This window comes from Mustela nigripes, chromosome 2 (genome assembly GCF_022355385.1).
Source record: "Mustela nigripes isolate SB6536 chromosome 2, MUSNIG.SB6536, whole genome shotgun sequence".
Classification (NCBI taxonomy): domain Eukaryota; kingdom Metazoa; phylum Chordata; class Mammalia; order Carnivora; family Mustelidae; genus Mustela; species Mustela nigripes.
In genome coordinates this window covers 94,621,477-94,638,011 of record NC_081558.1, presented here as the reverse complement: position 1 = coordinate 94,638,011, position 16,535 = coordinate 94,621,477, and the positions used below count along the sequence as shown (strand labels likewise).

At 47.7% G+C, this 16,535-nt stretch overlaps 1 protein-coding gene across 2 annotated transcripts in view; it reads right to left on the bottom strand.

Annotated features, from left to right (window-relative positions):
* The window catches only part of MRAS (muscle RAS oncogene homolog), a 60,928-nt gene that overhangs the window by 32,190 nt on the left and 12,203 nt on the right, over positions 1–16,535 (bottom strand). For both annotated transcript variants that reach the window (XM_059390999.1, XM_059390998.1), the window contains exon 2: positions 4,491–4,701. In XM_059390999.1, the coding sequence (XP_059246982.1) occupies positions 4,491–4,683 (193 nt within the window). In that variant the 5' untranslated portion in view covers positions 4,684–4,701. The remainder of the gene's footprint in view (positions 1–4,490; positions 4,702–16,535) is intronic.

Genomic DNA, 16,535 nt, shown 5'->3' with positions numbered 1-16,535 from the left:
AACTAAAACATTAAACCTATGACTGCACATACATTGTCCAGGACTCATTCATTCATTCATTCATTTCTCACCCATTTACTGAGGACCAGTGTTCTAGACACTAAGAATAGAGCAATAAATAAAATTAAGTCCTTACTCTAGAAAATTTTTATTTTATTGGGGAGCAACAAAAACTCAAACAAATAAATATATTGAACAAAAATATGTTCAACAGTAAAAGGCAGAATAAAGAAAAAGAGTTGTTCAGAGGGACAGAATGTTGGGGGTTGGGGGTTTGGATACTAGTAGAGATGGTCTGGTCAGGGAAGACCTCCATGATAAAGTTAACATTTGGGTGGAGACCTACGTGAAGTGAGAATATATTTCTGAAGGAAGCACATTCTAGGCAGAGAGAATACCCAATGCAAATCCCTGAGGTGGGAGTGTGCTTGGCTTCTGGTGAACTAGTCAAAGTTTCAGGGCTGAAGACGAACCCCCTGAAGAATGGTGCTTTTAAAAATTAAGATATAGGGCACGTGGGCGGCTCAGAGGTTTAAGCCTCTGCCTTCAGCTCAGGTCATGGTCTCAGGGTCCTGGGATAGAGCCCGGCATAGGGCTCTCTGCTCGGCAGGGAGCCTGCTTCCTCCTCTCTCTCTGCTGCTTCTCTGCCTACTTGTGATCTCTGTCTGTCAAATAAATAAATAAACTCTTTAAAAAAATAAATAAAAATAAAGTAAACAATTCAATACACACACACACACACACACACACACACACACATATAAAGTTGTCGCATTTTTTTTTTTTTGAAGTGATGATTTGGTACTGGTTCTGACCAGGATAGAGTAACAAGGACCAGATCTGTCTTGTCGCCTGAAACAACCAAAAGTCAGACAAAATAACAAGCATTCATAAAGCATTCCACCCAACAATGGCAGAATACCCATCCTTTTTATGTGCACATGGAACATCTAGCCAGATAGACCAAATCCTGGGTCATAAAACAAGACTCAATGAGTTTTAAATAACTTAAATAACATACTGTATGTTCTCTGACATAATGAAAATAAAATAGAAACCAATGACAGAAGGATCTCTGGAAAATTCCTAAATATACTTGAATACTAAATGTTTCCAAATATCCTATGGGTCAAAGATGATCTCAAAAGGGAAATTATAAAGTATTTTGAACTGAATGGAAATGAAGACATAGTGTATTAGAATAGCTTGAATGCTGCTAAAGAAGTAGTTGGGGAAATTTAGCACCAAATGAACATCTTGGAAAAGAAGAAATGTTCCAGTCAATGACCTCAGCTTCCATTTTAAAAGGTTAGAGAAAAACAAATTAATTCCAAAATAGACAGACAAAAGGAAATAATGCAGGTAAGAGTAGAAATCAATGAAACCAAATGAGAAAAGTCAAAGGACCCAAGAGCTGGTTTTCTCATGAAAATCAATGATGTTGCTTCATCGCTTGCTTGCCTGATTAGGGAAAAGGGGAACACACAAATTAACAATATCAGGAATAAGAAAGCCAACATCACTATGAACTCTACTGTTATTAAGAAAATAATAAAAGGGGCGCTTGGGTGGCTCAGTGGGTTAAGCCTCTGCCTTCGCCTCAGGTCATGATCTCAGGGTCCTGGGATCGAGTCCCACGTCAGGCTTTCTGCTCGCCAGGGAGCCTGTTTTCTCCTCTCTCTCTGCCTGCCTGTCTGCCTACTTGTGATCTATCTGTCAAATTAAAATAAATAAAAATTTTTAAAAAAAGAAAATAAGAGAATATCATGAACAACTTTATGTCAGTAAATTTGGTAACTTTGATGAACTGAACAACTTTTTAAAAGATACAAACTACCAAAACTCACTGAAAAAGAAACAGACAACCTGAATGGCCATAGATTTATTAAAGGAATTGAATTTGAAGGTAAAAGTCTTCTGAAAAAGAAAACTCCAAACTCAGATGTCCTCATAGGTGAATTCTACTAAACATTTAAGAAAGAAATAGTACCAGTTTTATTCAAACTCTTCCAGAAAACTGAAGAAGAGAGCATACTTCTCAATTCATTCTATAAAGCCAGCATTACTCAGACATAACAAGAAAACTACAGACCAAGATAACTCTCAATAACATAGATGCAAAAATTCTAAACAAAATTTTAACAAATAAAAGCCAACAATATGTAAAAGGGTAATACATTATGGCCAGGTGGGATTTATCCGAGGGATACAATGTTGGTTTAACATTAGAAAAATTAATGTGATTTTCCATATTGACATACTAAAAAAGAAACACCATCTGAGTATGTCAGCAGACACACAAGAAGCATTTGACAAAAACCAACATCTACACTCATAAAAATTCTCAGCAAACTAGAAATAGAAAGAAACTACCCCAACCTGATAAAGGGAATGTATAAAAAACCTACAGCTAACATCATACTTAGTGCTGAAAGATTGAAAAGGAAAGATCTCCTTAAGATCAAGAGCAAGACAAGTATGTTTTTAGTCAGTGAAATAAGGCAAGAAAAAGAATCAGAAACCATCCAGATTGGAAAGAAGTAAAACGATCTTTACTTACAGACATGACCATCTTTGCAGAAAATCCAAAGGAATCTACAAAATCCACTAGAATAAGTGACTTAGTAAGGGTGCAAGTTACAGTTAACATACAAAATGCTCCTGTATTTCTGCATATCAGCAAAAAACAATTCCAAACTGAAATTAAGGGGCTCCCAGATGGCTCAGTTGTTAAGCATCTGCTTTTGGCTCAGGTCATGATCCCCGGATCCTGGGATTGAGCCCCACATCGGGCTCCCTGCTCCGCGGGATGCCTGCTTCTCTCTCTCCCACTCCCCCTGCTTGTATACCCACTCTGTCAAATAAATAAATAAAATCTTTTAAAAAAAACTAAAACGAAAACCCAATATAATTTGTAATACAGACTGTATATATAAATCTGACAAAATACATAGAGACCTATGCAGGCAAATCTGCAAGAACAATTGATGAGAGAATTAGAGAAGACCTAAAAATACGGAGAAATACTGTATTCATGGGTTGGAGGGCTCAACATTGTTAGGATGTCAATTCTTCTCAAATCTATAACTCTATATAGCTTTAACACAATTATCAGTCTAAAATCTAAAATTTTTGAATTTAACTGATTCTAAAATTCATATGGAAATGCAAAGGACCTAGATGGGCCAAAGCAACATTGAAAAAGAACAAAATTAGGGATTTAATGGGATGTGATTTTAGGACTTATTGTAAGGCTACAGTTATCAAGATAGTGTGGTATTGATGCTAAGAGAGTCAGATCAAACAAAATATATGAGCAACTAATTTTCATCAAAGGAACAAAGGCAATTCAGTGGAGAAAGGACAACCTTTTCAACAAACAGTGCTGAAACAACTGCATCTCCATAAACAAACAACCAAACCAAACCAAACTAAACTAAAACTTGCGCCATATCTCACACAATTACAAATACAAAAATTAACTCGGGGTGGATCATAAACCTAAATACAGAGCCTAAAGCCATTAGATAGCTAGAAGAAAACACAGGGGAAAACCTTTGTGACCTTGGGTTGGGCAAATATTTTAGACAAGACACCAAAAGCACAGTCCATAAAAGAACAAACTGATAAATGGGACCTCCTCAAAAGTAAAAACTCTAGTCTTTGAAAGACACTGTTAAGAGAATGAAAAACATGCCCCACACTGGAAGCAAACACCTGCGAATCACACAGCTGACAGAGGACTTGTATCCCAGTGGCTTTTCAAGGCCCCCTCCTACAATGACAGTCTATCCTGAACGGCTCTATTTAAGAGACTCAGAGAGTGAACCTCTGGAGCAGCAGTTCTCTACTTCGGCATCGCCTGGAGAGCTTGTTAAAACACAGACTGCTGATCTCCACCCTCTGAGCCTCTGAATCAGCAGAGCCCAGGGGTTTTCATTGCTGATAAGCTCCCCGGTAATACTTGGGTACCCCTGGGGATAAAAATATATGTTTATAAAAAAATAAAAAATTAAAAAAAAAAAATTGGGTGCTGACCTGGATACCACGATTGGAGAACTGTTCATCCAAACCAACTTAGACTAAACTAGAAACAAAGTCAGATGTAAGATTTTCCCTCCAAGCAAAAATAAACCATGCTCACTAAAGAATAATTTATACACCCACCCCCCCGCCTTTTTTTTTTTTTTTTTTGCCAGATACATCTGTAAAATGCTAATCAGCGCTTCTGATCAGCAAGCAATAACAAACATGACATCACTGAGCTGGCATGAGGCTAGCTTTGCCTCTTTGTTGAATACACATTTTGGTTTCCACAAAGCTGTTCAGAATTCACCCTGGAAAACATACACAGCCTTATACCAACCATATCACAATGACAACATGAGAGAAGCCATCTGGGCCCAGTGAAGCTCATCACCTTCCCCTGACCCTCTGCCTCCTCCCCAAGCCACCCCTCGCCCCATGCAGGGCTGCCATTGGGGTCTCACCATCCAGGATGGCCCACTGATTGTCAATCTCTGTGTGTTTCAGGTAGGAGTCTTCAATGGTGGGGTCGTAGTCAGGCACAAAGATCTTCTGGAAAAACTGGATGGTGAGGGCACTCTTGCCCACACCCCCATCTCCCACCACCACCAGCTTGTATGTGGGGAGGTTGTCACTGGGGACTGCACTGGTTGCCATGTTTCTAGTAGGTCAGACCTGGGGAAGCAAGACATGCATAATGAGGCCTGGGGTTTTTTCCTTTTGATCTCAGAAAGTACCAAATACTCCCAATTGTATATTGATTCAATCATTTCTTGAATACCAACCATGTGCCATACCCGGTCTTGGGGACACATACTACTAGATGCCCTGAAGTCTTTAATAAGCACAGCCAAAGCCATATCAAAGAAGCATTTCCACCATTAAAGTCTGCCTTATTCCTGTACAGGTAACCATGTGGGTGCTAATCTGAGCAGGGATGGCACCTTTTACATCAACTCTGGTCAGGGGACTGCTGTGCTCAGAAGGATATGAGGTTGCCTGAGCTAAGGGAAGGTTGGCCATAACAGCCTTGCTAACTGGAGGAGTTCAGGATCTCTGTGCCCCAGCCCCTCAGAATTTAGTGATTGTGGCTCCTCTCCCTCAGTCTCCTTGCCTTTTGTCATGCAGACAGCTGTGCTGGAATCTCTTGACAACTGGTCAACCCTGTGTTAGCTGGGCAGGAGGAAGAGGAGGAGCAGGGCTAAGTTTTGTTTTAATGATGCTGAGTCCTGCTAAGGCAATGGTTCTCAACTGGGGGCAATTCCGCCCGTCAGGGACATCTGCAACATCTGGAGATGATTCGGTTGTTAAAACCGAGTGGGTGTTACTAGCATCCAGTCAACGGGCCAAGGCTGTGGTTCCACAGCCTATGAAGCACAGCGCATCCCCCCAAACAAAGAACTGTCCATCCTAAGATGTCAACGAGCTAAGGTGACTAGGCAAAGAGACGGAAATATGGGGCCAGGATTCTAAAGAATAATTGAGCCTGAATAGATAATGACTGATTATGAAGAGGTAACAGTAGAGAAGTGAAGAGTGATCTTTGGAAGCAGCATCATGAAGTGACAAGGAGGAGAGGGAGGCAGGGAGTGCGGAAGGAGCCCTTGGCCCAGGGATCTGGACTACTAACTGTGGACCCCTCCCGGGTGCCAGGGAGAACAATGCCTCCTCCTGGGGAGCAGGAGCACTGACCTCATGCCAAGGGCGTGCAAGATGGATCCTGCCTCACGGTACCAGGAAAGAAAAAGCTCTGCACAATCCGGGAGGCAGACAGGCATGACGTAGGCATGACAGGGGCATTTGAGGGTGCAGACTGGGTGTCCCACATGCTTCGCTGCTGCTTGGGAAGGCTGCGCCAAGCCATGCTTTCCTGACCCATCAGATAAAAGGGCTGGATTTTTCAGTTATGTGCAGCCCTAAAAGAGTCCTCAGTTCTAGATAGCAACAAAAGGGTGTTAGACACAAATGTGGGATATGTGGCCATGCTGATTTGCATGAGGTTACGGGAGAGAGGCATTGCAAAACGCTCTATAGTTACTGAAGCTTGATGTTGACATTTAGGATTTCCCTGCAGTGCGAGGAAGTATAGGCGCTTTTATACACTGCCGATGAGCACGTAAATCTGTCCCGACCGGGCTGAGAATACATTCGCATAAATATACCAAAATTTAAAGTGACATACCCTCTCCCAAAGCTGTAGGGTATATGATGATTTATTCCAGGAAATAATCAGACAAGTGTACAAAGATGTGATGAATGGGGGAAAATGAAAATCACTTACATGTTGTGGGGGGGAGTTAAAGAAAAATTTATCTACACAATGCAATACTGTGCAGCCATTAGAAAGGATGATAGTCCCTAACCTAGGAACATTAATATATTATGCATGAAAAGAGCCCCAAACAGGCTGTGAAACCACAAGTACATATGATTGATCTCTATGAATGAATCTGTATGTCTAGATGTGGTTCTAGGCACAGAGAGGACTGGCAGATTTGGGGGCACTTTCTCAATTTTTCTCAACACTTGCTACAGTAAGCTAATATTGTATATGTATCCCGGGAAAGTTTAACAATATTAAAATATTCCCACCAATGGGAATAAAAGACACAGCACAGGGAACATAGGCAATGGCACTGTAACAGCACTGCATGGTGACAGATGGCATGCATCTGTCAAGCAGAGTGCATAGAGTTGATGAATCACTATGTTGTACTCCTGAAACGAATATAACATTGTGTGTCAACTATCTTCAAGTAAAAAAATAAATTAATGTTCCCACCAAATGAATGTTCTGGCTACCTGAAAATGTAGGACTCCATGTCCTTCAGGTGAGGAGTTGAGCTCCTTAAGTGCAAGAAACTAGGCCCAGGGGCTGGCTGCAGCCCCAGCATCTGGTGCCCAGTCTCCCTAAGTAGGGTAAAGGTGGGGACAAGTTGAGGTTTTGGCAACTGAGCTTTCCCACATGACAAGAGATGGAGGTCCAAAGGGGCCACAGGGCAGCTGGAAGGAAACAGAAATGGGGAGAGGAAAGCAAGGTCCAACTCCCTCTTTCTGCCTCTCCGGTCAGGGGAGCAAAGTGTCAGTCTCTCCTTACCCACCATCTTGGCTGAGGGAGGACAGTGACACTGGGCCAGGGTGAGCATGTTTGCCTATGAAAGAGGCTATTTTTTAAGCTCCCTTCTATTCTCCGCTGGCAGTGACATGAATAAAAAATACTCAGTGGGTGGGAAGATATCAAGAAGGGAAATTATTTCTCTTGATTTTCTTCTCAAAATAAAACAAGGTAAGAAATCTTCACTAGTAAGTATGATAGAGGACATGAACTGAATCTCTGAATTGGTACAGACCACCCACAGCAGAGCCACCTGGGACCTGCTTGCCAAACAAGGCAGCTGGCAGGAAATGGTCAAATGAGGGGTTCCTTCCTTTCAGAGAGTTCCACACTCAGGGGTTGAGCTCCTGAGAGACCACAGGCAGCCAGCTCGGGGCTCCCTCCCAACTAAGACTCACTGGAAGCAGGTTAGAAAGCACAGTCAGCACAAAAATTGGACCGGATCCCTCAGAGTAAAAAGCCCTTTAGTGCTGCCCAAGGCTGATGGGCCAAGTCCCGGCTCCTTCACTGGACATTCAAGGCTGTCACGGATCACCAATGCTGACCTCTCCAGTAGTGGCTATACCACAGCCTCTCACATTCTATTCGCTCTCCAACCAGCTTTATGTTTGCCCAGTGTACCCTGGGGTCATACTGAGTCCTCTACAGACCCTTAGGGCCCCCTCTTCACAGGTCAGCCCTGGGCCCAGTAATCACATCCTATGGGAGGCATGTCCTTCTACTCTGCCCCCTGCAGTTACTGGTGCAGAGGCCACTAGTGCCCTCGAAATTGTCTATATTTAATGTTCACAGAAGGGCAGGGGATGGCATTTTGCCCCTGTCTCTATTACCAAAGCCGGGCAGAGCATTAGCAAAGGGCAAAAGGCTGCCTAAAGGCATTTCTGAACCACTGTCAGACCACCTACTAGCCACAGCATTGGCCCTGACGATGGAAAGGGCTAAGGGGCAAACCTCCCAGCCAGCAGTTAAGACCATCTCCCTCCTTCTACCAAGTCAGACCAGTCACACAGAAAAGCCCTTCTGGAAGCAAGTGTGAGCCCACGAAGGAAAGAAGGTGTGGCAGGGGTAAAAGAAGGGGTCCAGAACCGGCCCCTCCCCCCAGTTCATAAAGGCTCTTCTCCTAATAGACATGTTTCTTCCAGGCTTTCAGCCTCCCCACAAATAATCCCTGACTATACAATGTCTTTGTAAGTGGGGAGGGCAGTCAAAATGTATCACACTCCTACAAAATGGGCTGGACTCAAGTGGTAAAGAGAAAAATTTTTTTCAGTCACCACAGGCTATGACGAAAGACACCACAGGATAAAATGTTGGTTGGTGGTTAAAGAGCAAACTGCTTACATTCACAAGAACCCCCCTCCCTCCTCTCTAGACTATTCAACTAGAAGATCAGGGATCTTTCTCGATCTTTTTAGAGATCATTCTAGAATGTCAGTTCTTTACTTTTGGAGGGTTCTGGATGGCCCCTTTGAGGTGGGAGGGTGTTATAAGGTGGATCAAGTGTCTCTAAAGTTCCCCCACCAGTTTTCGATGCTGGATACTCTTCTACAGACCAGGTAAGTGACACTGTTGGGCAAGTTACATTCATAGCCTCAGTTTCCTCTTTGTAAGACGGGATTGGTTAGAAAATTGTACTTTGCAGGATTGCTCTAAGCATGAAATTAAAATGTATGAAATGTGTTCAGCTTAGAGAAGGTGCTCCAATGTTTGCTCTTGTGCCTTGTTGACTTTGCTCCCTGGAGAGACTCCCTCCATCTCTCCCTCCCTTCCTCCACTCACAGGCTCCCCCACGAGAAGTCCCGCTGCCATCTCAGCTCCACGGCAAGCCTGTGGGGGATCGTCAACCATCATTTAGAATGTTGTTTACATGGGAAATGGCTCCGAGGTTGGAGGCAGCCCCCTCCACTCAGAAACCAACTTTTGGAACAGCAGCCACTAGGCGGGGCATTGGTGGCTGAGCGCTGGTTCCCATGGCAACCACAGCTCCCAGAGCCCCTCCCAGTCCACCAACAACTCAAATTCGCACATATGCTGGAAACTTTTTCCTCAAAGGCAGCATTGCTGCTTGAGCAATTTTAATAACACATATTCAAGCATTTTGGGCATCTTTAACCAGAGAAACAAGCTTTTTTGGGCAGCTGTCTTTTGCTCCCTCTCTCTCAAGGTTAGCACCATCTCACAAGGTGTGAAGTTGTTTCCTGAAGGGCCGATTGGTCTCCCCAAGCAGCTCTACCAGGACGGGACAGGAGCCACATCTCATTCCCTTGCCTTTCGCAGAGGCCAGGCAGGGCCCAACACATGGGAGGTTCAGGGTCTATTCATTGACTGCTAGATATGCCCCAGAGCATCCTTCTCCCCAGCCAGCCCTCCCTTGGGCCAAGAAGCAGGGGGTGATGCTCCTAGGAGGTGGGGGGGCTGGGTGGACAGATGAGCCCAGAAAAACCTCTTCACCTAGCAATTTTCAAAGTATGCTGGGAGAGTTCCGAGACCTCCTGGGGACAGTTCTGTGCAAAGCCTCCCTTGGCTCTCCAGCTTGAGTGGGGGGAGTGACATTAATAGCCTGTGACTACAGTCAGGCAGCTCTAGGTCCAGTCGTCGTGTCTCCGACATGGACTCCTTGTGTGACCTGGAACAAGTTTCTTAACTTCCAGGACCCTGCTTCCCTATCTATGAATCAGGAGAACAGGACACTCAAGAATGTGTGAGGTGCTGAAAAAAATTGCAAAGCCCCAGCAAAGGCATATTTGCACTGACAGGCAATGTAATTGGGCCCCTGGCCTCCCTCCAGCCAGGTCAGCCCCAGTGATATGGACCACTTACTGGCCCCACCGACAGCCCTAAGAGCACCTGTACTGCAGAGGTCTGGTGGAGGACCCATTATAGGAATCCATATAAATGCCTGGGACAACAGAGGGCTCCAGCCCCCAAAACAGTGTCCAGTGGCTGTGATTCCTTACCAAATCTGTCATCTTCTCCCAGAGTCCCAGGTTCTAGGGCTTCTACAGAGCTTGTTTCCCAAAAGAATAGCCCCAAACACTGACCATTTTTGTAAACAGACCCATAAAAAAGAAATAGCTTTGGCTGCAGATATTGTCAAGAGGTCTGTAGGGTCCCTGGCCCCTCCATGTACCCTTTCCCCACAACAGGTGCACTTCCAAAGCAGTGTCAGATGGTCCTGGTCAGAAGAACTGGGGCCCAGAAGAGGCTCTACGACAGTAACCCTCCCCACCATGTAGTGATCATCTGCAGTGGATTAGCTGGACAATAAAGGTCACACTGGGAACCATCACACCACACTGCCTTAAATTCTTTGGATGATTAGTTTTACAGCATCACACAGCTTTTCTTTGATGGTCACTGTGATTTCTCTAACCCACTGGGCACTCTTCATCCTTGCTGGTTGCTTCCCTGGCCCTGACTATAGGACCACAGATTCTTGAAGCTGGGGCAGTGGCCAACCCAGAGCCTCACCCAAAGACACTGCTAACTTTATTGAAAGTTTAGTTTTCACAGCTTTTTGCTTCTCTACTTTTCTACTAATCATTTTAAAGATTCCCTCCATCCCCTCAGTTGAAGTACAAGTTGTCTGGTAAATAAGGTTCCAAGAGAAAGGGACACGTTCACTATTAATGAAGCTCTTGGGAGAGTGAATGGATTTGCAGTCACATTGAGCTGAATCAGCTCTGGAAAGCTAATCTCATCGCCATGATGTCTGGGTGTGCCCAGCTCAGGGGGATGAGGACACGTTGAGGGGAGCGACCCAACCCATGTGGAGGAAATGGCTTTGCATTCCAGGAGCTGCCCTTCCCTTCTGCACAATTCCCAGAAATGGGCAGCTTCCCCGGGGCTGTGGCCTTGCAGGCTGTGCAGAGATGGTGTGCTGTCCGGCCGGGGGGTCTAGGCCACTTGGTATCCCTTAAGGCTTCACTCTCCCCTCTCCGCTCCCCAAGACGTTGCTCTAACCCTCTGTCTCACATCTCTGATAATGCAAACCCAGCTCTGGACTGCACCACTCCACCCCTCCAGGAAGCCATCAGTGCATCCCGCTTGCTCCATTATTAAGACTTCACCCCCCGCCCCCAACCAGACCATGTGTGTTATTTTATGCAATAAAGGACCTCAAATACCGTGGAATTTCAGATGGTTAGTATGCGGCAGGAATGCAGTTCCTCCCACTCCCAAGCCACGGCAGACATCATATAAACGACCGCTGCGCTCTTCCCTGCTCAATCTTAGAACCATTGTAATGCAGCACCTTGGCAGCCAGGAGCAGGCAACTAAGCCAGAGGGGAATCTTGTGTGGCACCCCAGATCTAGCCCACTACTCTTTTGGTTCCCTCTAACATATCTCACTTACGGTCATCCTGTTCTGTGGGAGGGTCTCAGGACCTTTAGTGGAAGCCCATCTGGTTATCTGTGGAGAACTCTATGACCCGAGTCTTGTGTTAATACCTCAGCCCCTGCTTAGCTACCCCATCAAATCCAAACTCCGCTGCCAGGACCATGCCTGGACCATGGGCAGCAGGGCAGAAATGGCCAGACAGGGATCCAGAGATCCAGGCAAAGGCCAATGCTGAAAGTAAGCCAGGCGAGGGATGCCACGCCCTTGGCCTTACTCACGGACCCCCCAGTACCATGGACTTCCTTCTGTCATGACCGTTTCCCCTTGGGTCTTGCCCGCTAGCTGGAGAGTGGATCCTGACAGGGCTTGCAGCTTAGCTGCTGAGGACCCAGCACTGTAAAGTCCCGGAAGGGTATGTGGAAATACTGCTGTTAGAGTTACAGGAGTGATCAATGTTCAAAACAATGAATAATTCATTCATTCATGTAAGTGAACCATCTGATGCTGTTGGAAGATTTTACCACATTAACTTGCTTGACTCTCACAACAGCCCTCTGAGGTATGACTTTGATTATCCCCATTTTATGGTTGAAGAAACCGAGACACAACAAAGTAAAATAACATTTCTGAGGTCATCCAGCTAGACAGCGGCAGCGCCAGGATCTGAAACCGTGTCCTATGGCTCCGGAGCCCATGGCCAACCCATCGTACCAGGCATTTTCTCATGGCTGGTGAAATGGTGATGGGGGGGCAGTGGGCAGAGTCAGGCCAGGCCAGAGGCAGCAGATCCAGGACGAGGTCAGCCATGAGGCAGGCAGGTGATGTCAGAGTCACAGAGGCCTCCAGGGCCACCACGTCCCTTCACCTGTTGGGGAAGCATCCCAGGCAGATAATAGTCCCTGGGAACAGCCCCCACCTCCACCCCAACTGGGTCGAAGTCTGCCAAAGAGGTTACAGGCCTCATGCTACTTCCCTGAGGACCAGGGAGGAAGCAGGGGGATCCGGCAGCTGCCTAGCACCATGGAAGCGCCAGGCAGCTTTGAGACCCCCGTTCCAGCACCTCTGTTTGGGCCCCTCACCACTGCCTTGGTTGCTGTCCCAGCCCCAGCCTGCCTCCTTGTGCCTGTCTGCCGGCTGCTCCCTGCCCAGCTTGGGGCTGCTCCCTGACCTGGAAACCCTCATCAAGGAGCTTGAAGCACTGACTCAGCCTGCAGTCTTAAGCAAGTTACTTTTCTTCTGTACCTCAGTTTTCTCTTCTGTAAAAGTGGGGACAATGGCAGCCTTTGCCTTCTGGTGGTCATGTTGGGCTGCACTGAATTGCCTGGCTGTGTGTGGCCCACAGTGAGTGCTCGTAAACCTCGAATTGATACCATCACCAGTGTTCTTCAAAATCCATCCCTTCCTCCTGCAGGCCTCCTGTCTTTCCAGAGTCCTGCCTGAGCTCGTGCCCTGTGAACTGGCTGGTTCCCGTAACAACTGAACAGAATTTAGCCCTCACCACTCCCTCAGTGCTCTCATGCCGACTGTGCATAGGCCTCAGAAGCAACCCCCCCCCCCTCAATTCTGCCCTGCAGGGTAACATTCACATCTCAACCTACCTAATCCAGTGGACCCCCAGCTCTTTCTGCTGCCTGCAGTGTGGTTAACCAGGGAGAAGAGCCAGGGCAGACTGGATAACTTGCACAAAGGCCCAAGGCATGGTCGCATTTAGTCTTCCCATTTTACCAGTGCTGAGACAGTCACAAACATTAAGGCCTTTGCCCAGGGGAACAGCTTGGTAAAGGGGGAAGCTTGGACTTGGCAGGTAAAATCGAAAACTGCCCCCACTCACCCCCCAGCTAGTCCAGGGCACTAGAAGTTCCAAGGCTCTTGGAAACCGAGAGGTTAACGAGGGGCCAGTGTCTCAGGGTCCACACAGCCCTTCAGAACAATGAGCCCCAGTGGCATCCCTGGCTCCTGGGGTGCTGCCACCTGGCCCTCTCAGCCTCAGAGCTCCCACCCCAGTGGCCCACCTCCCCCAATGTCACCATGTCCTCCTGCCACCCAAGGCAGGGCAGGGGGTGGGAGTGAACTCAATCCAGGGGTGCAGGCAGCTCAGGCCCCTGAGTCACAGCTTCCTTCAGTGGCAATAGGGGCCAAGAAGAGGAAGTAGTTTTACATTTAAATCTTACTCTCAGCTCTAGTGGCCTATTAATATTTTCCTAGGGCTGGGGCAGTCATGCCTGCAGCCAAGGAGAACGTCTCAGCTTGAGACGGGAGCCTGCATGTCCACCAGAAAAGTCACTTTGGCAGTCACCCCACCAGGGATGGGTGGATTCTGGGTAATCTGGGCATCCCCAAAGTGAGGTCCCTCAAACCCCCCTGAGCCTGGCTGGCCGCTGTCCTATTCTTTCCCCATTCCAAGGCAGCTATTTCTTCATAGCTCCTCCAGGGCTGCTTAGGCTCAACCCTTCACAGCATGAACCCAGCCAGCACCACTCCTCAACAACCAAACCTCCTTTAGACCCCTTGTCCCACTTTTCTGCTCTGGCCCTCTTTCCCTCTGCCTTCCCCTAGCAACTCAAAAAAACCCTTTTCCTCAAATCCGAGGCCAAGGCCTAGCAAGTCCACCACTCACGGCAGGTGCATTCAGTGGCTTGGCTCTGCCCTCTGCAGGGCCCCCTCCCAGGTCTTACCCTCCCATCACTCTGGCGTTGTCACCCCATAGTCAACCCCCATGGGTGTCTGAAGCTCTCCCCGCTGACCATACCATTCCAGGCCCTCCCTGAACTGCCCTCAGCCCCGCTTGCCCCTCACGCAGCCTCTGCTCCCGCTGATTCCTGGTATGGCGTCCCTGAGGATGGAGATGGTGCCTAACTTGTCAGCGGCTCCAGCCCCTGGCAGGGCACCTCAGAGTCTGCCAATGACTGTACTCTACCGTTTCAGCTTTCCTCCACCTGTGAGAACATTCCCTCTCTAAGGAACCGCCTCCTGAACCTCCCTTCCTCCCCAGCCCTCTCCTACCATCCAGGTCTCCTTCCTCTCAGCCACATGCTCGTGTCTAAGGAGTGCTGGCCAAGTGGCAGGTGACAGCCAGGGGCCTTTGCAGCTGTTAGGCCATTTGACTCCTCATAGTTACCACACCAAGAAGGCCTTGTTCAGCACCTGTCAGTGATGAACCCCGAGGTCACAGAGGTTCTGTGGCTTGTCCGTCTGCGAGTCCAAATGCAAAGCTCCTAGCTCAGCTACATGGCCATTCTGTTCCTTCTCGGGAGCATGCCCCACTACTTCTCCCTTCAAATCTGGGAGTTGGGAGTTATCTTCCTGTCACATTTGCCCACTAGGGTGGGGCAGGCAGGGGTCTGATGGACCGCATCATCTTTACGTCTCTAGAGCCCCGGCACAGCTTTCTGCACAGACACTCCTGGTGTCAGCTGTCGGCATTTCCACAATGTGGGGTGACACTGGGAGCCAACTGGGATTCTGGCTTGGGTAGAGAGGCGAGGACAGAGGTAGTGTGGGGACTATACCCAATGGGCCAGGCGGGTCCCAGAGTAGTAAGTGGTGACCCTCATAAGGGAGATAATACGTGAAGAGTTCCACTAGGTACACATGGGCCCCAGCCCAGCAGAAGTGGGTGACAATGAGCAGATGCTTTCCTGCCACGCACGCTCCCAAAACAGTGAGTCCCCCCAGGTCCCAGCTCCCTGACCACTTTGCCTAATGGTCTGGAGATGCCTAGGAGCCTCCTGGTGGCAGCAAGGCAAATCTAGTATTATCTTTCCCCTAAGTGAGAGGGTACAGTTGGGGGGAGGTGACAGTTAAGCAGAACACAGCTTCATGGGTTGTGCCTCAGCGCTGTCCCAGACCAGAGCTGCCTGTCTCATAGAACCATGGCCTTGCACTGGCCCACTGAGAAGTTAGCAGCCTGGGAGAAGGGCAGGGGTGGTGACAGACAGTAAAGGGAAGGTCTGGAGACCAGGGGCAGGCATCGCTCTGTGTCAGCAGCCCCTGGCTATGAGATGAACACTTCTTACCAGGTCTGACTATGGCTAAACTCCAGCCCTCCAAGTCCTGGCTGTCCCACTACTTCAACTGCTTTACCCTGCAGTGACAGAAAGAGGCGCTCAGGGAAACAAATGAACTTCCTCATCTCATGTGCTCACAGAAGCCAGGTGGATAAATGAGAGAAAGGGGCAGGTATGGGCAGTAGGGAGCAGTGGGGCCTGCGGCAAACAGGAGACCACTATTACCCTCCATCAGGAGGTGGAATCATGTTGACCGCGGCAACAAGAGCATATCTGCAACAGGTTGCCCGATGGTCTAAATTTTTAAAGAGTAGCCAGAAATTGGAATTTTTACGTGAAGCTGAGGGTTCTTTTTTTAAAGATTTATTTATTTGCAAGAGAGAGAATGAGAGAGAGAGCATGAGATGGGGGAGGGTCGAAGGGAGAAGCAGACTCCCCATTGAGCCAGGAACTCTATCCAGGACTTGATCCCAGGACTTCAGGATCCTGACCTGAGCTAAAGGCAGACGCTTAACCAATTGAGCCACCCAGGTGCCCTGTGAAGCTGAGTTTTTAACGTTAACTACCCACCATTTGAGCCAAATGAATCCCCCACCCCCCGGGGGGGCTTCAGCCCACAAGGGCACCCGCTGCTGCCCCTGGGCCACTAGAGCACATAAGGCAGTTACTCTTTGCACCGTTGTGGCCTGGCCCGGCTTGGGCCACAAGAAGGTGTGAGATTCAAGGAGGTGGAAATGACACTGAGAAGTAGCAGCAGCAGGGGGTTAGCAGTCTTTAGGGGGAGCACACGGCCCACCTCAGGAGTGTTCAGGGGCCAAGGGAGGTGAAGGGCAGGAAGGCACACATTGCTTACATGTGTTTCTATCATTGATATTCAAGATGTCACACACAATTAATGAAAAACGTAAAACTTTATATGTTTGACCAACAGTGAGACAGAAACACAGTTGAGGCTCTTGTCTGAGATGGGGGGAGGCAATCCAATCTCCATTTTAAACAAGTAACCAGGCTGGAGAGAACTAGGCTGGAGCAAAATAAAAGGGAA